We start from the raw sequence: 25931 nt of genomic DNA, 5'->3' as shown, positions 1-25931 counted from the left end.
CAGGCTTCAGTTCCCTATCAGGTCCTGCTAGCTGCTGATTGGTTCCTGTCCTACAGTGCAGGGAGCTGAGAGCCTGGGAATTCAGGGAGAGAAGATTATTAGGGTTTTTTTTTTTCAGAAATATTCAATAAATTAGCCTGAAACTACTTTTTTAAGCACAATCCTTCTATATCTAAATATTATTTACACAAAATGTCTCCTTTAATACTGCACAAAGTCTGTTGGGGGGAAACAATCCTATTTTGGCAAGAAAATGCCCTGGGGGAGGCCTTGGATATCCAACACAAACGAGCATAATAAGTAAACTGAGACACTCCGCTAATAGCAGTTCTGCCACTTATAAACATGACCACTTCCTGTGGAAACATGAAAGACACGCCCACTCCTCGTTTTAGCGTAGACGCCAAAACTGAGAGGATTTCACTGTTCCTATCGGCACGGGAAGTGACTGATGCGGAAGTGGTGAGGCTGACAGGCTGCCCACAGATGGGCAGGAGTCATGGTTGCTCTGCGGTGCCGGATCACAATGCTGAAGTTGGTAGGTGGTTTGTTACTTGCTGGGCTGCTGACACACATACTCGGCTGGTATAGTACAATCGGAAGTCGGGCTCGATTACAGCGGCGCCATTTCGTTAATGACAGAGGACCTGTGCTTGGATCAGAGCTCAGCAATCTCTTCTGGGCTGTGCAGGTGAGACGGGGATTTTGGGGGTAGCGATGTGAGTGGGAAATGCGGTCAGGACGGAGGAGTGAATAGAGCCTGTGGGGACGAACATATCATTCACTGTGACTAGCGCAGACAGACTTTGGCTGAGAATGTCCTAAAAGGCTTTCCGTATTGCGGCTGCATTGGCCTGCCTCCTGGGGGATGCTGGGAAATGGTCAGGTAACAGGTTACAGGTGGCAGTGTTGTTGTATGGTTTGTGCACATTCAGCCAAAATGACTTGGTTAAAGGGGAACTATAACAATAATAATAATTTAATATAAACGTCCTCATACTGAAGTAAGAATCTTCCTAAATACAATCAATGAAATATACTGCATTGTTTCTGAAATAATCAAGTTTATCTTCACTATCCCTCTCTCAGCATCTGTTTCTCTTCATTCTCTCTTCATGACAGTTAGATCCTTATAGGGGGGCTCCTTTCCTAGCAGATGTATTAGAGCTCACTCGCATAAATGATATCCAGTACAAACAAAATCTAATAAAATAACTGTCTTTTGCACAAATTCTGCATGTAGAGAGACACGATGTCTGGGGATTTTAAAGGTGAAGGAAAACTACAGAGGCATTTTATTGCCAATAGATTAGCCACAACAGTACAAGCTATAACACTATATTTATTCTGCAGAATGCTTTACCATACCTGAGTAAACAGCTCTAGAAACTCTCTGTTTGTTTAGGATAGCAGCTGCCATATTAGCTTGGTGTGACATCACTTCCTGCCTGAATTTCCCTGTTCACTCATAGCTCTGGGCTCAGATTACATCAGAGGGAGGGGGAGAGGAACAAACTGAGCATGCTCAAGCCCTAGCCCTGGAGGTTTAAGCTGAAAACAGGAAGTCTGATACAGAAGCCCATGAGTACACAATAGAAGGAAAGAAATGCTGGACTTCTTTTGACAGAGGACTCAGAGCAGCATTACTTAAAGACAGTTGTGACACTGTATGACCGGTGTTACATTTAGCCATTTGGAATGAGATGTTTAATTGATATTTATATTGTGTCCATGGATCAAATGAATAAGGGAAATGGTGAATGGAAAATATAACTTATTATCCTTTACTAGTATAGTACGGACAGCACAGAGGTATTACCCTTTATACTCATCTGTCCCTGCCCAGTGGAGCTTACAATGTAATCTAATGTATCTTTCACATTCACACACAGTAGGGTCAAATAATTGGTCATGTACAAAAGCCATAATAATGCATTATAATGGGTGCATTTCCCTTATTTTAAGTATTGTTTTCCCAGATTTTACATCAAAATTTTGTCCCGATGTTCCCAAAAACTGTTTTTTCCTCTACGAATGTTCTTATTTGTGAAATAAAGAGGTATAAAATACTAACCAGATGTATATTGTGCCATGGTTGTGCCTGTAAATGGTCAATTGCAATGAGTCTGCCCCTTATACAGTCCTGCACCAATCACAATTGCTTTAGGTTGTGTATGTGACTGACAGAGAGACACTTGTCCCCCATAGTGTAACATTAACACAGCAATGTTTAACCCTTGTTATTAACACACTAAACATTGTATCTCAAAGTTATACTGACTCCTGTGCTTATATCCTTTCAGTGACTTTAACACATTTCCCTGATTTTACATTTTCCCGGATTTGACATCATTTTTTCCTGATCCCCTGAAAAACGTAAAATGGGGGTTCTACTGTACTCCGTAGAGCTCATTTAAAAATGCAAGTGCAAATTTCAAAATTGCCATTTTTTTTACCCATAATGCTGCGTTTTTTTGTTTTTTTTTTCTTATTCTTGTCTAATTGTGGTCCCTTGGAGAGTTGTGCCTGTCGCATGGTCATTTCCACGACATTCAGGCAGATGGGTTGGTAGAGCCATACATTACTCACTTGGTTTGTGGAGACAGTACAGAAATCCTAGCAGCCCCATACAGCTTAGTTAGCAGGACCCTCAGGAGAAAGGCCTACTGCCAGCTTGAACCCCCGGGCAGTATGCCTTGCCAACTAATAAGAATGTGAACCAACTAATGCCCAACAAAATAATATGCCTGGTCATGTCCCATTACACCCAAAACACGACGTTGGTCTGCTAAACCCCATCACTCCCCCTGCAAAACCCAGCCCCTTTCCGATACAGGAATCAGACTTTTATGTCTCCTGGACTACTCTTTGCCATGGACCACTCCTTGCCTGACAGGAGTCAACCCCTAATGGAGGCCTTTGATTGCAGGAGCCAGCAAGGGTCATTTAGGATGAGTGGCCATAGCAAAGCAAAAGTGTCCCATATGGGCCAGATAATCTTCTAGCTATAACATGTGATGTGATTATAGCAGGTGGTTATTTCAGAATAATTACTTATGCAAACCAATTATTTCTTTCATTATCCATAAATCCGATGGCTCCAAGATTAACACTTGTATTCACTGGGAGTGAATTTCTGTTTCCTTACCCTTTAAAGGAATTTTTCAGTGTAAAAATAAAAACTGGGTAAATAGACAGGCTGTGCTAAATAAAAAAATGTTTATAATATAGTTAGTTATCCAAAAATGTAATGTATAAAGGCTGGAGTGACTGGATGTGTAACGTAATAGCCGGAACATTACTTCCTGCTTTTCAGCTCTCTTGGTTTCCACTGATTGGTTACCAGGCAGTAACCAATCAGTGACTTGAGGGGGAGGCCCATGGATCATAACTGTTGCATTTGAATCTGAGCTGAATGCTGAGGATCAATTACAAACTCACTGAACTGTTATGTCCCATGTGGCCCCCCTTATAGTCACTGACTAACTCAGAGTTAGACAGCTGAAAAGCAGGAAGTAGTGTTCTGGCTATTATGTTACACATCCAGTCACTCCAGCCTTTATACATTACATTTTTGGCTAACTAACTATATTAGAAACATTTTTTATTTTGCACAGCCTATCTATTTACCCAGTTTTTATTTTTATTCCTTTAAGGCTCTTCTACCATCATCTGTTTGCATTTTATGTTTGATATCAGTCTAGACCCTGGTGTCTCTGTCACCTATGTTACCATTTTTTCTTAACATAATCTAAATATAGAACCTCACAATATCTTTTTTTTAACACCCCATAATAGTGTAGTGTGGGGCCTTGATTGAGTTGTTCTGGGAGCACCGGGTACTTTAGTCTGACAATTGGTGGAGATGGGAGAGGTGAAGATCCACACCTTGGTTCTGTCAGGTTGTGTAATGAATTACTTTTGTTATTTGTATTTCCTTTCTCATTTGATGCAGGTGACTGATATCCATGTGTCTAAATTTCTGGATCCCTTAAGAGTCACCGAGTTTGAAGCCTTCTGCATGGAAAGCCTCCCTGTCATCAATCCTGCTCTGGTTCTAGCCACAGGTACCAGGGAATGGGCAGTTATTTCATTAAAAAATTAACTTATTTGCATATATGGGGGAATTTGAAGTAATAGGCAAGTCTTATACAATGGTGGGGGATGCCAACTTGTTATTTGTTCCCTGGTGAATAAAGTCACTTTTTACCTCGGGCTGCTGCTGCTCTTCAGTGAAAAAGGCACGGAACCAGGGTTCTTTTATGGGAATGCCGTGCTGACATCTTTACTTAATTTCCCAATGATCACACGCACCCTGAACCAAAGCATGAGCATAAGGAATCTCTTAAAATTAAAAAAAAAAGTTGTTTTGTTCCCATAGATGAGGCCAAAAGAGCTCCAGTCCCAGTGCACCCAGTACAATTCTCCTATGTATAATGCAAGCACTGTATTAAATAAAGCTGCCACCAGTGTGTAATTAGTTGTAGTACATCATCAGTATCCAGCCTAGGAGAACAAGCAAAGGTCTTGGTGGGAGAGGGAAGCAATGCAGCAGAAATGCAGGGTGCCATTGAGTTACATGTAACATTTTTTTTCTGATGAATCTGTTTAGGAAGTTACCTTTTTTATTTTTTTGTATCATATATAAACTTCATATTTCAGGTGACCTCACTGATGCCAAGACCAAGGATAGACTGGGCTCAGACCAGTTTGAGGACGAGTGGAAGGTTTACCAATCTGTATTGAAGAAGTCAGGGATATTGAAAAGAACAAAATGGATCGATATAAGGGGGAACCATGGTAAGCTGAATGACTTCTTTTTTTTTTTCATACCATCATCCTCTGATATGGGCTCCCACTAATGCAATAAAAGTTCAGTAATCTAAAGAATATAGATGCTTAATTATTCACTCTCTTCCTAGAAGCTAGCTTCATAAAAACTCTTAAAGGAGAACTAAACCCCTGTACCAAAAAAGCCCCCCTTAACTGCCTGCCATTGCCCCCACTCTCCCTCCCCACACTGTGCATTAGTAAAAAAAAAACAAAAAACAACCCCTTAAAAAAAAGCTGACCGTGAAATGTAGAGTAGCGCAGCAGAGCTCCCGGCCACCATCTTCCGCCGCTTCATATTCTTTTGGGGCTCAAAGCCAACACGAAGCCTACGGGAGCATGTGCAAATGGGCCAAGTCAGGAATCGGATTCAACTCGCATTCTCAAATCGGAGTTGAGCTCCAAAAGAATATGAAGTAGCGGAAGATGGTGCCTGTGAGCTCTGCTGCGCTGCTTTGCATTTTAGGGTCAGATTTTTTTTAAGGGGTTGTTTTTTGACTAATGCACAGTGCAGGTAGGGAGGGGGGACAATGACGGGCAGTTCAGTGGAGCTTTTGGTACAGGGGGTTTAGTTCTCCTTTAACCCTTTCCTGACAAACACCTAGTTTTTTTTTAATCCCGACTGCTGTAGTGCATACTAATGCTGCTGTCCACCAAGGGAACATAGGGGCTGTACAGGCAGTTGCTTATTCCTAAACAACAGGATAAACAAATGTCTGATGTTTGGGCAGGTTTTGAGTATATAAAAAAGTGTTTGTTTAAAATCTGACTGCTCCTTTACACATGTTGCTAATTACTCTACTTGAACCTTTCATTTCACTGGTTTTTTTTATTCCATCACAGATTCATTTAACATTCCAGACTTGAGAAGCATCAAGAATTTCTACAGGTAACGGCGCAACAAATCATTTTAAAGGGGTAAACTTTAGAGTAAACTATTGACTTGGAGAGGCGACCTGCATTTTAAGTTGCTGGAACACTTTTAGCTTGTTCAGGGCTCTCTCTGCCCATTTAGCAGTCTGTGGGGGTCATTTATCAACCCTGGGCAAATTTGCCCATGGGCAGTAACCCATGGCAACCAATCAGATTGTTGCATTCATTGTTCTTCTGGCAGCTGGCTTTAAAAAGCTAATCACTGGTTGCTATAGGCAACTGCCCATGGGCAAATTTGCCCAGTGTTGATAAATAAGCCCCTGTGTCTGAAGGTTATCTGTATCCTTTTCCTCAATGAATCTCTTGTTACTTTATTCTAGGCCTCTCTTCCCTGTACAGTTTTACAATTTAGTGTAGCTGTAACAGTAGCTCTGTAACAGAGCTTTTACATGGCTGTGCTAAGTGCACTAAGCATATAATGTAGCACACTATAGTATGAGTTGTGACCACATGCAGGCTTGGACTGGCCACCTGTACATTCTGGCAAATGCCAGAGGGGCTGCTGTAAGATACCATAGACCACTGATGCCCAACTTCTGTGGTACCGAGGGCTGGAATTTTTCTGGCTTACATGGTGGAGAGCCAACAATGGAAGCCAGTGTTGATCACTCCCTGTTTTAAACCACACCTACTTTAAAGGAGAACTAAAGCCTAACTAAAGAAGTAGCTAGAAATGTTGTACATAGTTTTGTCCTTCTGTACAAGCCCAAGGCAACCACAGCCCTTTAGCAATAAAGATCTGTGTCTCCAAAGATGCCCCAGTAGCTCCCCATCTTCTTTTCTGCTGATTCACTGCACATGTTCTCTGTTGCTGTCACTTACTGAGCTTAGGGAGCCACTCACAATATACAGTACACATAGAATAGAAATGTCACAATATAAGGCTGATTAGTAATTAATACACATAATTACTACATGGCAGCACAGAAACCAGTGCAATTAGCATCAGAATTGAATAATCAGCAAACCTGTAGCATCAGCTTATATTACAGCCAGGGAAGCTCATTTTCTGCTGGATAATTAGTGACGAGCCCTAAGCTTAGCTTCTCAACAGCCAATCAGAGCCCACTGAGCATGTGAGTGTCACAGACACTTTCCAAGATGGTGACCCCCTGTGACAAGTTTGAAGTCCTGGATCATTGCTGCTATTGACAAGCTCAAACTTTAGCCTCGTGCAATAAGTTCACTGTATAAAATATGCCATTTTTAGCCACATTCATTTTTAGAGTTTAGTTCTCCATTAAACCACACCCATGATACCACAAGAACTTTTAAGACTGTTAAAAATAAATGGTTGGGTTGACTGTTGGACAGCCCTACCATAGACAATCACTATTTTAAATCACAGTCTGGGCTTGACCGCACGTCAGTCTCTGCATATACTGTAAATGTTTTTATGAGCTAAAATCCCTAATTTCAGACTTGGCCATTCCTATACATAGCATGGTCTGCAGACTGAGCTCAGGTTACATTGGATACATCTGATACACCAGGAAGATTGAACTGAACCACATAATAAACTGTAATAAAACGTGGCATTATATATCTGTGTGACTGTAATCCCTGGCAGGGAACAAAGTAATTAGTAGTTCTGCAACACACTGCAGCAGTCTTAGCTAAAACAAACCACCACTAATCTTCCATTGGCCTAATAAGCAAAGATCTCTCTCTCTCTCTCTCTCTCTCTCTCTCTCTCTCTCTCTCTCTCTCTCTCTCTCTCTCTCTCTCTCTCTCTCTCTCTCTCTCTCTCTCTCGGCTGCTGATGTATTTTCAATATGTTTTTCTTCTTATAGGAAATATTCAGCATGGCAAAAAGAAGGTTCCTTTCATTATGTCCACGATACTCCCTTCGGAAACTACTCCTTCATTTGTATTGATGCTACGCTCACTCCAGGCCCTAAGCGGCCTTATAACTTCTTTGGTATCATAGATAAGGTAACAGATTTACTTCTAATGGTCTAAAATAATTCAAATCTACTGTCACATCCGAAATAATCTTCTCAGTAGGTAGCACTGCCCAGGTGCTTCTTTAAAACAACATTACTACTATCAATATGAAAATGTGTGATGTCCCTTAGTGAATATTTTGGATGTTTGTTATTGTTCTTCTTGCAGAAAACTGACCAAGCCTTACTGCTTGCTGCTCTGGAGCAAAGTAAAAATAAAGTATTACAGGTTTTATTTAACCCATTAAGATCCTGCAATTGTAAAACAGGGACAGCAGCAAAAATACAGTCATAAACTGAAAGGTGAGCTAACTGATGTGTATCATCTAGTCATAAGTGATGAGCAAAATTTTTCGGCAAGTTTCGCTGCAAAAATTATGCCCATAGACTCCAATGGGAGAAAAAAGACTTTAATGCATTTTTCTGAATTTTTACCGTTTCCTGAATTTTAGGCGAAGCAAAACGTGTCTGATTCGCCCATCACTACTAGTCATGTTAACACAGAATGATACAAATTCCTGCCTTTGCCGACAGCTTTATATTAAAATATACATTTTGTGTATAGCCCTCTGAAATTATGTAATCGTTTAAATAAATTGTATATTCTAACATAAACACTATTATAAATAATATACAGGCATGGAACCTGTTATCCAGAATGCTCAGTACATAGGGTTTTCCAGATAACGGATCTTTCCATAATTTGGAACTCATTGCCTACTAGAAAATCATGTAAACGTTAAATAAACCCAATAGGCTGGTTTTGCCTCCAATAAGGATTAATTATATCTTAGTTGGGATCAAGTACAAGCTACTGTTTTGTGAGCACATCATTTTAAAAAATTTGGATTATTTCGATAGAATGGAGTAATTCGATGCTGTCTGGACAATGGGTTTCTAGATAATGGCATGACACTCTCTTATTCAAAGTAAACAAGACTACGGATTATTGCATCAATTTAAGTGTACTGCTGGATTTTTTGTTCTGGATGTAAAGTGTACCCAAAAAGTAGGCGAGGGTCTTCCAGTTCAGCACCTCAGACCCACACGGGTTTAATGAAGGTAGAGCACTCCTAATTACTATTACTATATGTTAGAGTTAGGTATCTTATATTTTAACCTATGACGATAGTATTCAGGGTTTTTTTTCTCTCTGCTGTTCTGTTAACAACTTCTCTGAGTGGGTTAAATGAAACCCATTGCAGCAACCCATAGAAAACATTAATTTGTTTTTTTTAGGTTCATTTTCTGCAGGTATAAAATGAAGGTTTCCATCTGGGTAGTTGCTATGGGATACCACCGCACAGCTAATTTGCCTAATGTTGGTGTTGTTTTTAAAGGAGAACTAAAGCCTAACTAAAGAAGAAATGTTGTACATGATGTTTTGTGCTTCTGTACCAGCCCAAGGCAACCACAGCCCTTTAGCAGTAAAGATCTGTGTCTCCAAAGATGCCCCAGTAGCTCCCCATCTTCTTTTCTGCTGATTCACTGCACATGCTCTGTGCTGCTGTCACTTACTGAGCTTAGGGAGCCACTCACAATATACAGTACACGTAGAATAGAAATGTCACAATATAAGGCTGATTAGTAATTAATACACATAATTACTACATGGCAGCACAGAAACCAGTGCAATTAGCATCAGAATTTAATAATCAGCAAACCTGTAGCATCAGCTTATATTACAGCCAGGGAAGCTCATTTTCTGCTGGATAATTAGTGACGAGCTGAAACTTTAGCCTCGTGCAATAAGTTCACCATATAAAATATGCCATTTTTAGCCACATAATTTTTAGGGTTTAGTTCTCCTTTAAGAACAATCTGGTTAGACACACGGGCTGTACACACAAGTGCATAGTTATAAAATTGTGGGTCAGTTGGGGCAATGCTTAAAATGTTTGTGCTACCTATTTTCCCTAACTTAGTGGATGGACAGCAGCTTTTACAGCTAGAAGCGTGTTTGCCATAGTTAAAGCTTTTTCTATAGACTTCTAAAAATACACTAGAGACAACTATGTTATGTGAAGGTACCAATGAAGCCAGAATGTTCCTCCTTTTCTCATTGTATTGCCCTCTCCCCTCTGCAATGTATTTAACATGTTTGTGCCTATTCATTAGGTAGAACTTTGCATGTAGCACATTCCATGCTGATCTTTTCATGAGGCTGATAATGGGGTCAGTGAACCCCATTTGAAAACTTGAAAGAGTCCAGAAAAAACTATGAAAAAGAAAAAATGAAGGCCAATTGAAAAAAATTGCTTAGAATTAGAATTACCCCTTTAAAGAAAAACAAGCAAAAGACTAAAAGATCCAGGGGGGAGGGGGTGATTATAATTCATTACCTGTTACCCTGGGTAACTGCCTCTTGTTAAAAAAAATGACCTGGTCCAGGGTCTATTCCTGTTAGGGGCAGAGACACACACTGCTATTTCGCAAGATTACTCACCCAGTGTCAAATTGCTTCTTCTTCGGGCGACTAATCTCCCCGAAAAGCCTTCCCATCGGCTAGAATCTAAATCACTGGCGGGATGGCACTCGGATTCCTCGTGAGGCAACTTCAGAAAACGAAGCGTCCCGAGTGCCATCCCGCCGGCAATTTTCATTCTAGCCGGCGGGAACGCAGTTCGGGGAGATTAGTCACCCAAAGAAGAAGCGATTTGTTGCTGGGCAACTAATCTCCCGAAATAGCAGCGTGTGTCTCTGCCCTAAGTGTGGTGCTGCAATATTCTTCCCTGTTCCAGGTATCCCCTGCACCAACAAGGGCAAGTACAACCCTCCACAGCTTGAGAATATTTTTGTGTGAAGCTTAAAAGCTTAATGGTGCATTGTAGTGATGTGTAGGCTGGGCTTATACCCGCGAGAGCCACAAATCAGGCAGATTCAGGCCGACCTTGGCCCACCTTTTGCAGGTTGTGGGTTGAGCTTTTCTGCCTGCTCTCCCCATCAGCGACTTTACGTTTCTGGTTTTGTAGGCGTCTGTCTGGCCCCACCCCTTTTGTGACATCATCGGCAGGGGCGTGTTGGCGCGGGTCTATATATAGAGGCGGAAAGCCAGGTGTGGGCAGATTCGGACCGGGCAGGTTTGAGAGCACTCAAAAGCTCATTGGCTAGATGCATAACAATGAAATATCCCACATTCATATCCCGCATTGTAGATCTGATGCTGGACTTCTAAAGGCTTTCAGGGAATATTAATACACATGACAATGCTATGCTGTCCCATAGTAGCCAATAGGCAGTTCATTTTTTTTCTGGCCTAGGTCATTTAACATATTTAAAGCAAATCTGATAGGTTGCTATAGATGGACACTTTACCAGTGTTTGTGCAAACCTATTTTAACAAATTTAAACACATTTTTTGCAGCTGTTGTAACATATTTCTAAATTTATCATAGTTTCTATAACATAGCTTCATTTTTGTTGTTTTAGGAACAAATGCACACACTTTCCAGACTGGCTATGGAGAGCCACTACAGCAACCAGACAGTGTGGTTTGGCCACTATCCCACTTCCACCATTGTCTCTGTTTCTCCCGGGGTCCGGGCTGTAATGAGGTTTGGTTCCTTGCTGCAGTAACTTTGACTACTGTTAATTACATTGCATTTTATTCCTACTAGGGATGCACAGAATCCAGGATTCGCTTTGGGTTTCGGACAAGATTCTGTCTTTTTCAGCAGGATTTGGATCTAGCGGAACTGAATCTGAATCCAAAAAATCACGTGACTTTTCGTCAGACATACAAATTATACTTAAAGGTGGCCATACACGGGCAGATAAAGCTACTGATATCAGTCGTTTAGACCAATTTGACAGCTTATCTGCCCGTGTATGGGGGCTTCCGACGGGTCTTCCCGATATCTGGCCACGATATCGATCACGATATCGATCGAGAAGGTTTGATTTTTACCCGACCGACCCATCGGAGCCCCTTGGCGTATTGTAATCCGATCGTTTGACCATACGGCCGAACGTTCGGATTACCCCGATATAACCATGCCGTTAGTGGCATATCGGGGAAAGATTCATCACCAAACGAGTGGATCTTTGAGTCTATGGCCATCTTTACTTGCATATTCAAATTTGGTTTTGGTATTTAGCCAAATCTTTCGCAAAGGATTTGGGGTTTTGCCTAATCCTAAAGCAATGGATTCAGTGCATCCCTAATTGCTACAAGTAAAGATACAGCACTGTTGCTCTAAGAGTTTGCTTTGGTATATACACTGTCTCCTTCCTGCGTTTCAGTTTATGAACTTTCTGCTTGGGTTAAAACGTGTTCCAATATTTCTGCTTCTTGGGCTTTCTTTTAAATTTAGCAATATTACATGGGAATATAAGCACCTATGTTACAGCAGCACAACGTATTGAACGCCTGCTATAACTGAGTTTTGTTTTTAGTTCAGCTGTGGCATATATGTGTGGGCACCTGCATACTCTGGGAGGTATTGCACCTGTTCTGCACAGTCAGCACAAGCAGGGAACCCTTGAGCTGGAGCTTGGAGACTGGATGCATAATAGAAGGTAAAGGTTCTAGGTACTCAGTCTCTATCAGACTGTATATAATTTGTGTGCTCTTGTAATTCCATTGCATTTCTTATCTATTTCATTTTAAAGGGATTCTGTCATGATTTTTATGGTGTCGTTTTTATTTCTACTGTACTGTTTACACTGCAAATAATTCACTTGACCATATAAAATGTCATTCCTAATCCAATAAGTGTAATATTGTTAGCTACCCATTGTTTTGTTAATTGGCTGCAGGAGGTTGAAGGGGGGGGGGGGTAACAACACTCTAACTTGCAGTGCAGCAGTAAAAAGAGACTGAATTTTATTAGAGCACAAGTTACATGACTGAGGGCAGCTGGGAAACTGACACGTCTAGTTTAAAATGAAATATAAAAAAAAATCTGTTTGCTCTTTTGAAAAACTGATTTAGGAGCAGAAGTCTGCTAAAGCAGCAGAACTATTAACTGATGTGTATTGGAAAAAACATGTTTTCCCATGACCGTATCCCTTTAAGGGAAAACAAGAATGCATTTATTACCTCTAACCTGCCTCATCATTGCACTAATCACACAATACTGTGTAGTTCCTATCTGTTGGATGAATGATATGCGCTATACTGGGCACGTCTGCTTCACAGTGATGCATTGTGTTCTTTTGTTCCAGATATCGCATCTTTGCCTTTGACCATGACCTCTTCAGCTTTGTGGATCTAGTGTACAATGATTGGCCAGCAATCCTCATTACTAATCCCAAGTCTGCCCTCTACTCCAACCCTGCTCAGGAACCTACAAGGAGGATTCTGCATTCCACTCATATCAGGTGATCTAGAACCTGCTCACCCATGCGCTGGACAACTCTGAGCCACTTGTCTGCACGTCACACTGTCAGAAGGGCCAGAACTAGGTGTATGCGTGCAGAAGAGGTACGTGCCAGTGCCCTTCCCTGAATTCTGTTGTGCCTTAGGCACTTGCCTCTGCTCCCTACCCCTAGTTCTGGCACTGGTCTGCAGAGAGCGTTGCTGGCTGTATTAAGACCTTTATGTGGTAGGCTGAGAAGCAAATGGAGCAGTGTCGTTCATGACTTTCATCCAGAAATTTGTAGCTATGGAAGGTCCTATAGGTAAAGCATTCTAGATCACTTTCACTCAGAAAGCATTGGCTATGAGACAATTCTACCAAATATTTAGCAGGGGGCTAGTGTCTAGGGCCAGAACTAGGGGGAGGCAGAAGAGGCATGTGTGTGGGATGCAAGGATCTGGGTGGCGCTTGGACCCAGGCTCTGCACAATCCGTAAGAGAGAGAAGTTGCGGGGGTGTTATCGTTGGGGCCAGAGATAAGGTTGCCACCTGGACGGTAAGAATGATGGCTGATCCCAATGTTATCAAAAGGGAAAAAAGATAAATATATAGGGAGGCCAGTATTTTTTCCCAGAAAAGGTGACAACCCTAGCCAGAGAGTAGTTGCTGACGGGGGCAGTCTACTGGCAGAGCAAGTGCCACTTACACCGCATGTCTGTTTTCAGTGTCACTTTGTGAAAAAATAAGACATTTTTTTTTGTCCTCTTGAAGGATCCTGACATTCTCCACCAGTCCTATCACTTCAGTCCGTGTCTCAATAGATGGTTCTGAGCTGGGCGAAGCTTCCCTATCATCTGGCCCTCTCTACACCTTAAAATGGAACCCTGATAACTACCAGACTGGGATTCATGAGATCAGCGTCGTGGTCCAGGTGTGAGATATTATCTGAGATTTCAGGAAATAAATTAAAAATGGACGCACCTGTAGGCGCAAAGATTTTGTGCTGCTCCTCTGCAATCATTTCGAGAAGATGTGAGATGTGAATAGCACAGAGTAGTACATCCTTTCAGAATGGAATAATCTAAGGTAGCATTCATTTGTTTTCAGGAAGTTTATTCATGGTCTCCAGGGGAAAAAACATTTTACCCATTTCCAGACACACAAATCAATGCAGTGTAAGGGGCCAATTCACCAAGCTAGAGTGAAGGATTCGAAGTAAAAAAACTTCGAATTTCGAAGTGTTTTTTGGGCTACTTCGACCTTCGAATCGAAGGATTCAAACTAAAAATCGTTTGACTATTTGACCATTCGATAGTCGAAGTACTGTCTCTTTAAGAAAAAACTTCGACCCTCTAGTTCGCCATCTAAAACCTAACGAACTCAATGTTAGCCTATGGGGAAGGTCCCCATAGGCTTGCCTAAGTTTTTTTTGGTCGAAGGATAATCCTTCGATCGTTGGATTAAAATCCTTCGAATCGTTCAATTCGAAGGATTTAATCATTCGATCGAACGATTATTCCTTCAATCGTTCGATTGAAGTATTTTGCGCAAAATCCTTCGACTTCGATATTTGAAGTCGAAGGATTTTAATTCCCAGTCGAATATCGAGGGTTAATTAACCCTCGATATTCGACCCTGAGTGAATTTGCCCCTAAGTGTCAGTCAATTTATTTAAGGCTTTTCCCAAGAAACATCCAACGAAAGTAGATTCCAAGAGCCAAAAATATATATAAAATATAATACTTTATTTTACATCACCTCTATAAAAGGAGAGTAACGCCTGACGCGTTTCGTGTCACATGGACACTTAATCATAGCCTATGATTGTGTCCTTGTGACACGAAACGCGTCAGGCGTTACTCTCCTTTTATAGATGTGATGTAAAATAAAGTATTATATTTTATATATATTTTTGGCTCTTGGAATCTACTTTTGTTGGATGTTCCGGATTGGTGCCTGCCTAATGTGATGTGTTGTGAAGTTCTCCCCTATGCTGAAGGTCTGCGGCATGTGCACCCGGACCCAACTGGGAAAGCGGTAAGATTATCCTAATGATACATTAAGGCTTATGCCTCTCGGGAATTTTTCTGGATTTTCCCAAGAAAACAGAAATCTTTTTCACTTACAAGCCTGTAATATTCACACACACACATATTTAGGATTTGCAGCACCTGCTTTCCTCCTGGATAAGCAAAGGGAAGAAGAGATTTGCTTTGAGGCTATAGTTGGACGTCCTTGACCGTAGCATTTTCTTTGTCCTCTGTGAAGATATATGAACACTACTCTATACAGGAGATTTTTGTGGCCAGACTTTACTTTATCCACCAGATCTTGTCATATAGCTGAAGATCTTGTAGGACACTACAAAATCTGGTCTCTAAAATCGGACCATTGGTCACCGTTTTGTCAATCAGCAGGAGAGGAAGTACCGCCTTCTTGCCGAACATCCTCTGGTCACCATCTTTGCCAACCAACATGGAGATTGAAAGCTGCCATCTTGCCAACCAGTCCTTATCTATTAAAAGTCCCATAGTCCAATTATCAACAGTTTGTGTGTCTTTTCTTTTTTTAATCTGACAGACGGGGGTTGATGATTAACTTGAGTCTAAATAATTATAAAGCATTCAGCAAGAATGCGGTACTTCCTTTACTGCTGATTGACAAAATGGAGACCATTGGTGGAGACTATTGGGTATTTTTGTAGGTATGCACCGAATCCACTATTTTGGATGTGGCCGAACCCCGAATCCTTTGCGAAAGATTCGGCGAATACCGAATCTGAATCCTAATTTGCATGTGCAAATTAGGGGTGGAAAGGGGAAAACTTTTCTTAGGTCCTTGTTTTATGACAAAAAGTCACGCGATTTCCCTCCCTGCCCCTAAATTGCATATGCAAAATCGGTTTGGCCGAGCAGAAGGATTTTGCCGAACCCAAATCCTGCTGAAAAAGCCCGAATCCTGGCCGAATCCTGAACCAAATCCTGGATTTGATGCATCCCTAACTTTAATACCATTAGGTTTGAGGGACACTTATGTACAGTATCACTGAAATGTTTGACTTTGTACTCCACACAATAAAACCTTTTGGAGGTACGTTGGGTACATCGCATAAAAAGTTGGAGGCGCGTCTTCTTTTTGCTGTTCAAGGGTACCAGCAGCCTTGGCTCTTGGAAAGTACCCTGATTAAGAAGTACTAAATGAAATGTTATTACTATAGAATTTCGTATAATCGTTTTTGGCTTTTGCTCGCTCTCTGACTTGGTGTTTTAACTCCTCATTGACCTACAGGATGCAGACGGAAGAAGCCAAACAAGAAGCCACCTGTTCAGTCTAGAAGATGGCATATCTCTTGGCTTTCCTTTGATTCCATCTTTAATTCTTCTTACCGACCACTACATATTGGTGAGTCAAGCGCGCATTGCAATCCCTGTGAATGGACATTTTCCACTATTTGCCCTTTTCCCAATTTGATGTAATGGTAAATGCTGATAACTAATATTAAAGGACAAGGAAAGGCAAAACAATAAAATCCCATTTTTACATTCTTTAATGAAAAATAAACCTTTCTCCAATATACTTTAATTAAAAAATGTGTACCGTGTTTATAAGAAACCTGACTGTATGCAGTGAAATTCTCCCTTCATTTACTGCTGTGGATAGGAATTGTCAGATGGTCCCTAACTGCTCTGCAGGGAAACAATCATACTTATGAACAGCAGGGGGAGCCCCCGCCTTACTTCCCAGCCATGCAGAACTCAAGCAGCTTTGTTTATGACGATCCCTAAGCAGCCCAGACCACACTGAGCATGTGCAGGGTCAGGCCAAGATGTTTAACAAAGTTACAAGATGGTGACCCCCTGTGGCCAACTTTGAAAGCATAAATCATTTGTTTGATTAGGTTTGTGGTGCAGTAAGTTCATGTTTATGTTTAGTATACAAAATACAGCATTTCTAGCCTTATTCTATTTTAGACTTTCCTTGTCCTTTAAACAGCCCTAAAAAGGTATCCTAGAGTGTCCCACACTGTGTGACTTGAGATCTTATATCTATGCTTTAAATATTCCTATTCATTTAAATATTACTCCTTTCCTCTCTAGGCACAAGTGCTGTTTTTCCTCTCGGTGCTGAGCCAGATCATCCTGCTAATTATTTTCAGATACAAGAGACGACCAATTCTTAGGGGTAAGTGATCATTTCTCACCCTGCAATTCTTATACATTAGGAGGAAAATTTCTTTGAGCATGAAGTGGACTGATGAAGCAGCTGATTGGCTCTATTTATTACTAAGCTACTTCCTATCACATAATAAACTTCTATAATGTCATCTATATAATGCAGAAGCCACAATCCATTATGAAACCAAATTAATTTGATACATTTAACCTGGAATCCCTAAAATGCAAAACAGTCAGCAGCTACCTAAGTCAAAACATATCATGTGCTCTACATAAGGGAATGTGACTGTGATAGTAAAGCTTGTTAAGGCAGTCGTAGTCTAACAAATGCTTGAGAAAAATGTCATATAAAAAAATTAGGGATGCACCGAATCCAGGATTCGGCATAACTTTTTGTCACAAAACAAGGAAGTAAAAAAAAAATTTCCCTTCATGTCCCTAATTTCCATATGCAAATTAGAATTCGGATTTGGTTCGAAATTCGGCCAAATCTTTCAAGAAGGATTCGGAGATTCGGTTGAATGCCAAATAGTGGATTCGGTGCATCCGTAAAAAATATATGTACAACTTGTTGAATCGGTTCCAATTTGTCCGTAGTTAATTTACTTTCTTTTGGCAATGGGACCATAAGGAGCAGTGGTTTCACTTTCAATGCACCTGCTCTTCCTTTACTTACGTAAAGCTGTGAGTGTGTGTAACAAGCACATTTGTCTTTTGCTAGTGTGACTAATGTATCTCTCCAACTTTGAGTCTCTCTTTTACTCCAAGTGGCTTTGGATGTCTTCAAATCACGCAGGGTTCCGAGAATATAACCCCCAAATTGGCAAACTGTTCACGATCTCTCCCTCCAGACACCCTACTCCTTCTTTTGTTCAGCCTCAAAAACACAAAGGGGGAAAAAAAACAATTGTGGGCTGCCGTGACACCGGATCCCTGCTTGGTTAATGCTTACAGGATCCTCCAGGCACGGTCGCATATTGTTGCCTGTTCTCAGTGTGATCCAGCTGATGAGAGACCCGTACGAGAGACGGAGGAACCAGGAAGTGGAGCGGTGGACGTAGGAGCAGCGGAACACAAGACAACGAACAGGATCGTAAGCAGGACTCCATTGCGAACGAGAACTGACACATGCAGCTGGATCACACTGAGAACAGGCAACAATATGCGACCGTGCCCAGAGGATCCTGTAAGTATTGACCAAGCAGGAATCCGGTGCCGGTGTCACAGCAGCCCACAATTGTTTTTTGTCCCCTTTGTATTTTTGAGGCTGAACAAAAGAAGGAGTGGGGTGTCTGGAGAGAGAGCGTTAACAATTTGCCAATTTGGGGGTTATAATCTCGGAACCCTGTGTGATTTGAAGACATCCAAAGCCGCTTGGAATAAAAGGGAGACTCAAAGTTGGTGCAACTTTTTATTATAGGAAGCGCATGCATCTTTTCTGATTTATACTTTCTTTGGGGGTGGAATCTCTATTGTGACTGCACATCCGTTTGGTTTACATTTGCGCAAGGTGCAAATTTAATATTATCTCTCTCCAAATTATAGGCCCTCAAGGATTCATTGCTCTGACATCCTTCTCTATGCATGTGCTGAGCAAAACCAATCTTTTCTTCTACTCCGTCCTGCTGCTCAGCATTTACACAGCAGTGGGTAAGTACAATGAAACCTGGCTTTATATCATTTGTGGGTAGGTTTAGCTGCCGTATCCAGCAGAAGCCAAAAACTGATATAACTCATACATAGGCATGCCAATATATTCTTCCCTGCTGGTTACTGGATGCTGGGTGTCCATCAACCACCTGGAAGTTACAAGTTCTTTTTGCTCACATATAGGCACCCAGACCCAAAAAATAATATCTCTATGTCGGGCACATACTTGGTGCCACATCGTTTTTATATTTTTAATGATGTTTATGTTGCCTTTATCATCACAGCAGCATGGGGTAGCCTTTCACTGATTGGGCTGCCACCATTTAGCCTCCTCTTCCGAGGCATCTTCGTACCAGGTCACGCTTGGATTATGTGCAGTCTCAAACCTGTTACTGAGAATCAATCAGCTGATGTTTGAGCAGCCAATCTAAACAGAATCAAGCTTGATGCATCATTCCTTACTTGGGAAAGGGCACCCTGGAGCCTTTGAATTATCGAGTTTTTTTTATTGCCAAAACTGTCACATTCGACTAGGGAGTTATTCAAATTCAATTCGAGTTTTTTAAAAAAATTCAAATTCAAGATTTATCATACTCCGGCCCTTTAAAAACTCGAATTTGACTATTAACCACATTTGAGTTCTGCGCGGAACCAATTTCTAAGACCCGAACCCGCAGCCTGTGAACCACATATTTACCCACCTACCTGACCCGCAACTGCCTTTTCGGAAACCCGACCTGCAAACCGCCGTCCACCATCAAACAGGAAGTGATGTTGCTGCAAACCGGAAGTGACATCCTCAAAAGTGGGCAGGGACATAAACATGTTTTGTAAAACTTTAAAAGGACTAAAATATACTGTAGACAATATTACATAAGAAATTTAGATGAGACCCGCATCTACACCCACACCTTAAAATCCTCCCCTCATTCTGCAGAGTGCCCACTTTTTTTGCAGGTAACCTGCGGGTACCCGACCCGTTGCAGGACTCTAACTTAAAACCTGACGAATTGCTGTTTAAGTCAGTGGGAGAGGTCCAGTGATCAATTTTGAGTTGTTTGCAGCCTTCCTCCAAAAAAAAAACTCGATTAGAGTTTTTAAAATTTGGGCCGATTTCATTCATCCGAGTTTAAAGCATTTTTTCCCCCAAAAATTTCAATTGGTCGAATTTAGAATTTATGGGCGTTTAGGGTAGTTTTTAAATCTCCCATGAATTTGAAATTCAACTTTTGATACATGTGCCTAGTTGTGTTGACAAGTCTAAAATAAATTACAAATGCTGCTCTCTTCTTTTTCTCTATGCCCTGATATAGGGGATGCTTGGGAAAATGTTAGAAGAACTTGAAATTACAAGGGGGTGCTAAACAAATTGACAGTAACTTTAGCCTTTTTTTCTTATAAAACAAAGTTATGCACTTACACATACCTGCAACTAAGAAATGTTGATTTGCAGACTTTCCTCTGAATAGGCGTCCGCAACTGCTTATGCTTTTCTCTAGCAATTGATTAAAGGGATACTGTCATGGGAAAAACATTTTTTTTTTTCAAAATGAATCAGTTAATAGTGCTGCTCCAGCAGAATTCTGCACTGAAATCCATTTCTCAAAAGAGCAGTTTTTTTTATATTCAATTTTGAAATCTGACATGGGGCTAGACATATTGTCAATTTCCCAGCTGCCCCAAGTCATGTGACTTGTGCTCTGATAAACTTCAATCACTCTTTACTGCTGTACTGCAAGTTGAAGTGATATCACCCCCCCTCCATTTTACCCCCCCCCCCCTCAGCAGCCAAACAGCAGAACAATGGGAAGGTAACCAGATAGCAGCTCCCTAACACAAGATAACAGCTGCCTGGTAGATCTAAGAACAACGCTCAATAGTAAAATCCCATGTCCCACTGAGACACATTAAGTTACATTGAGAAGGAAAAACAGCAGCCTGCCAGAAAGCATTTCTCTCCTGAAGTGCAGGCACAAGTCACATGACTGGGGGCAGCTGGGAAATTGACAATATGTCTAGCCCCGTGTCAGATTTCAAAATTGAATATAAAAAAATCTGTTTGCTCTTTTGAGAAATGGATTTCAGTGCAGAATTCTGCTGGAGTAGCACTATTAACTGATGTGTTTTGGAAAAAAACATGTTTTCCGATGACAGGATCCCTTTAATGAGGCCTATAACAATAACATTTACACTTGATTGATTTCTTTCTTTCACTTTCCCCTTAAATCGCTCAGGCCCCTGGTTTGTTGGTGAGATTATTGACGGCCATATTGGAGTGTGCTTTGCCTTTGGAGTCATTGTTGGTGGGAATTTCGTTCAAGGAAGCCTGACTTACTTTGTTGCAATAACACAGGTAAAAACCATTCTGGAATCATTTACAGCCAGTGGGGTAAAGAAGCAGCCAAACAGTTGGGAGACTGATATATCAAATAATGAACTAGGCAATCCTGAAGTATTCCCAGCAGTTCTATACTTATCCCATTAATGAAAATGTTTCTGACTTCCATAAACAAACAGACTTGGGGGGGGGAAATGTAATAAAATTCGCAAAGAGAACACATTTGAGCACAAATAAAAAGGTGCAGGTTGCGATATAATATTCTTCATTAGGCTTTTATTGCATTGCAATTTTAATTACACATGGCAAATTTTTAAGGCGGTCTTGAAGGGGGCGTAAACTTTGGGAGCGAATGTTGCAAAAGAAAATGGCCTAATCTAGTGTAGTATTCCAGGCTCTTATTTCACACCTTTATGTGATTCACAGGGAATAGCTCTTTCACCTTTGGGTTTATATACCCTTTACCAATCCCTTTAAAGAGTGACACCTACTAGGGTTTGAGATTAGATACTCACAAATTTTTAAATTACTGCAAGCCTTGTTATTTTTCTCGGTCTCCGATGTTCAGCCACCAGTAGTTCTTAAAATAGTATAAAACTTTTTTATTTAAGATTATTCATTCAAAAATGACACTCACATGTTAACCAGATTAAAATCGCATGATAAGAGTCAGCGCAATGCCAGTGTTCTGGACTCTCTAAAGTCAGTCAGTATAGTTGTCGGCATTCTGACCAGTCTCAGGCACTCTCTGATGATGTCACAGTGCTCCCTGTTGACGAGGCTTTTTTCACTAATTATATTATTATTTTACAATCATTTACACATTTTTGTCTTATTTATTTAGATGGTATTTTTTAACGTTCCTATGACGGCTTATCTGTGCTGGTGCCTATTTCTCCGATGCAAAGGTCATGGATTCTGCTCCCATTTCCGACACAGCAGGAAAATCGTGTGCCTCCCCGTCTATCTATTTGTCATCCTGATTTTCGCATGGCAAATGTATTCCTGCATCTTCCTGGCAATGACCTACGGGACTTTAGCAGCCTTCCTCTCTCCCATGAAGTTGTGGCTGGTGGTGGCTACCGTGGCACTGGGCAGGAAAGTGTGGGGGTTTAGCACCCCCCAACTCAGATCCTATATCGGAGAACTTAAAAACTGCCAGAGTTCCTAACAATAGAACAGAAAGGTGCTTCTGCAGATATTTTCATCCATTGGGAAGTAAGTGCTGGAATGTAAATATGTTTTACTGTGAAGTATTTCTCATTTATTCCTAAAGGGATACGGTCATGGGAAAACTTGTTTTTTTCAAAACGAATCAGTTAATAGTGCTGCTCCAGCAGAATTCTGCACTGAAATCCATTTCTCAAAAGAGCAAACAGATTTTTTTTATATTCAATTTTGAAATCTGACATGGGGCTAGACATTTTGTCAATTTCCCAGCTGCCCCTGGTCATGTGACTTGTGCTCTGAAACTTCAATCACTCTTTACTGCTGTACTGCAAGTTGGAGTGATATCACCCCCTCCCTTTTCCCCCCAGCAGCCTAACAACAGAACAATGGGAAGGTAACCAGATAGCAGCTCCCTAACACAAGATAACAGCTGCCTGGTAGATTTAAGAACAACACTCAATAGTAAAATCCAGGTCCCACTGAGACACATTCAGTTACATTGAGAAGGAAAAACAGCAGCCTGCCAGAAAGCATTTCTCTCCTAAAGTGCAGGCACAAGTCACATGACTGGGGGCAGATGGGAAACTGACAATATGTCTAGCCCCATGTCAGATTTCAAAATTGAATATAAAAAAAATCTGTTTGCACTTTTGAGCATTGGATTTCAGTGCAGAATTCTGCTGGAGCAGCACTATTAACTGATGTGTTTTGAAAAAAAAAAACATGTTTTCCCATGACAGTATCCCTTTAAAGGTGTGCCTTATGTACAGGAAAGGTATTCCTTTTGCACTCAGGCAGTTACGCTACCACAAACTGTACATAATAGCACGTGTTTGCATTGCACTTTAGACCCTCTTTAGCCACTACAGATTTTATTTTCATCAACAATGAAGGACGCTCCCTGCTCTGGCTGCAACAATGTCATATTTCAAAGTCAATCACAAAAACCTGCAGAGGATTGAAGACTGGCAGCTGCCTGCTATAAATGTTTTTCTGGGTTATGAATAGTTTTTAAAGTTTTAAAAAAAAAAAAAAGAAAATAGACTAAAATATTGTGATTATTCATTAGCCCTCTGGTTTATGCTGATGCACGTTCCTTACATTAAAGAATATGGGTTGGGCCGCAGTTTTGTTGCAGTGGTATAGTGAATAAAGTACCCCCTATTGTAAAATATAAGGATATTAGAAGTCACAGAGGAGTTCCGTGACCATATAAAGGCACAAGGCCGAAGGCAGAGTGTTTTTATACAGGTCATGGAACTCGAATATCCTCATTTTCCAACAAGGGATACTTTATTTATTATAATACACAAGTTTTAGTGAGTCGTGTGACCAAAATGACATCACTACTCACCGTTTATAACTGATGACATCACTAGTCACCGTTTATAAGGAAATCATTTATAAGATATTCATGGCTTTTGTGTATTATAATTCACATATTGTCATCACTGAAAACTGCATGAATGTGACGTCTGAGCAGCCACTCACAGTAGTCACTCCAACTACATTTACAAATACAGGAGATGAAAGAGAGGCATATGTTAAGCCTGGGAGTCTAATTATTGCTCATAACGACAATGACATGAATTGTAGAGAAACACTTGGGCCCATTGGGAACTTGTACAAAATATTGAAGCTGCTGACGTTTAGCGTTGTTAAATGTGAAGTATAGATTTACCACTATTATACAATCATAACAGAATTCTAGATCAGTGTTTTTGAATTAAAATTAAAAAAAACATACGAAACATGAACTGTGTTTTGTTTCTGTACAAATACAATGAAACCTTGGTTTTACGTTTTCCTGCGTCTTACGTTTTTTTTTATTTGTGGTCCCACCAATTTATAAAGCATTTTAATAGGCGCATTTCTCCTATTTGAAATGTTGTCCTGATGTTCCCAAAAAATGTTGTTTGTCCTTTGTGAATGTTTTTATTAGTGAAATAAAGAGGTTTAACATACAAACCAGATGTATGTTTTTCCATGGTTCTGCCTGTAAATAGTAAATTCCAATTAGTCCAGACCTCATAACACAAACACTTATGATTAAGTCCCTGAGGGTACGAAACGTATAAGGTAGGTGCAGAGCCAGTCCTGGGGCCAAGTTGGACGCACATGTGCAAATAAACGCTTATACGCATGTGTGAATAAATGCTCGTGTGCATGCGCAAGTACATGCTTGTGCGCCTGCGCAGATCGATTCGCATAAACGCCTGTGCGAATAAACACTCGTACGCATGCATGAATAAATGTGTGTGTGCATGCGCGTGTTCATGCTTGTGCGCCTTCGCAGATCAATTCGCATAAACACCTGCGCAAATAAACTGTGCATGCATCAATAAATACTCGTACATATGCGCAAATAAACACTTGTACGCATTTGTGAATAAACGCCTGTGAGCATGCGCATAGACAACTGTGCACATGTGTGAATAAATGCTTGTGTGCATGTGCGAGTACATGCTTGTCATGTCTGACGAAGGGGCCTGCCCCCGAAACGTTACATTGTAATAAACACGCAGGGCTTTGCCCGCATGCATCGAGCTCTGAGTGCCAGTTCTTCTTTTATTACGAGTACATGCTTGTGCGCCTGCACAGATCGATTTCATGCGTAAATAGACGACTGTGCGCATGTGTGAATAAACGCTCGTACGCATGTGTGAATAAATGCTTGTGTGCATGCACGAGTACATGCTTGTGCGCCTGCGCAGATCGATTGCATGAACACCTGCGCAAATAGACAACTGTGCGCATGCGTAAATAAATGCTCGTACACATGTGCGAATAAATGCTTGTGTACATGCGCGAGTAATTGCTTGTGCGCAGAACAATTTGCATAAACGCCTGTTCGCATGCGCGAATAAACGCTTGTGCGCCTGCGCAGATCGATTCGCATAAACCCCTGTGCGCATGCTCCAATAAATGCTTAAGCATGTGTGAATAAACATTTGAAAAAAAAAAAAAAAATTCCCATGACAGTATCCCTTTAACTAGAACTGTTTGGTGCGACGGCTTTGATCACATACCAGGAGCATGTGCACCGGAAGGCAGGACAAAATCAGATCTCAAACCAGGGATGGCAGTAGAGGGGGTGTAATATTAAACACACACACACCTAGGGGGTTAATTAAATTCAATTTATTAAATGGGATATATAAATATTAAATGAGATATTTTCCTGGTCGGACTTTTAAAGGGGAAAAACAGTTTTTCTTTGAATTTTTTTTTTCTGAGAATTATTGAAACTTTGACCCGCCAAGATCATGTAGAAGTCAAAGGCAACAGTCCTGTCGACATTTTGAAGATATCCTGATCTGCGCTGGGTTTCGTACAATAATCGTACATTTTGTGATTTTCAGGATATAATCTGCAAAAGCCTGAGTTGTTTTTGGCGTCAATTCTGAAAATATCGTACAATTCGGATTTTTTTTCATGATTTTTCCCCGCACAATAAATTTTCGTGAAATTTTATTGATAAATAGGGGGGACAAGTCTGTGCGGATTTGGTCGGAGTGATTTTTAGAAAATAGGGAGATATTTCTGGATTTTGATAAATAACCCCCCTAAACGTAGAGTCTACTCATAGG

General features: G+C 40.9%; 1 protein-coding gene across 2 annotated transcripts; it reads left to right on the top strand.

The window, feature by feature from the left end:
• Positions 1-381: 381 nt before the first annotated feature.
• On the top strand, positions 382-24083 carry tmem62.S (transmembrane protein 62 S homeolog). Of its 2 annotated transcripts, NM_001096973.1 has the most exon segments (16): positions 468-691; positions 3956-4067; positions 4663-4800; positions 5674-5719; positions 7557-7698; positions 11139-11263; positions 12105-12227; positions 12876-13031; positions 13780-13939; positions 16297-16410; positions 17106-17190; positions 18729-18833; positions 21068-21186; positions 22016-22225; positions 22944-22977; positions 22979-24083. In NM_001096973.1, coding segments are annotated over 16 exon segments (1851 nt in total). In that variant the 5' UTR covers positions 468-526; the 3' UTR covers positions 22996-24083.
• The last annotated feature ends 1848 nt before the right edge of the window (positions 24084-25931 follow it).

This window comes from Xenopus laevis, chromosome 8S, assembly GCF_017654675.1.
Source record: "Xenopus laevis strain J_2021 chromosome 8S, Xenopus_laevis_v10.1, whole genome shotgun sequence".
Taxonomy (NCBI): Eukaryota; Metazoa; Chordata; class Amphibia; order Anura; family Pipidae; genus Xenopus; species Xenopus laevis.
The sequence above is the reverse complement of the archived record's forward strand: the minus strand, read 5'-3'. Positions and strand labels throughout refer to the sequence as shown.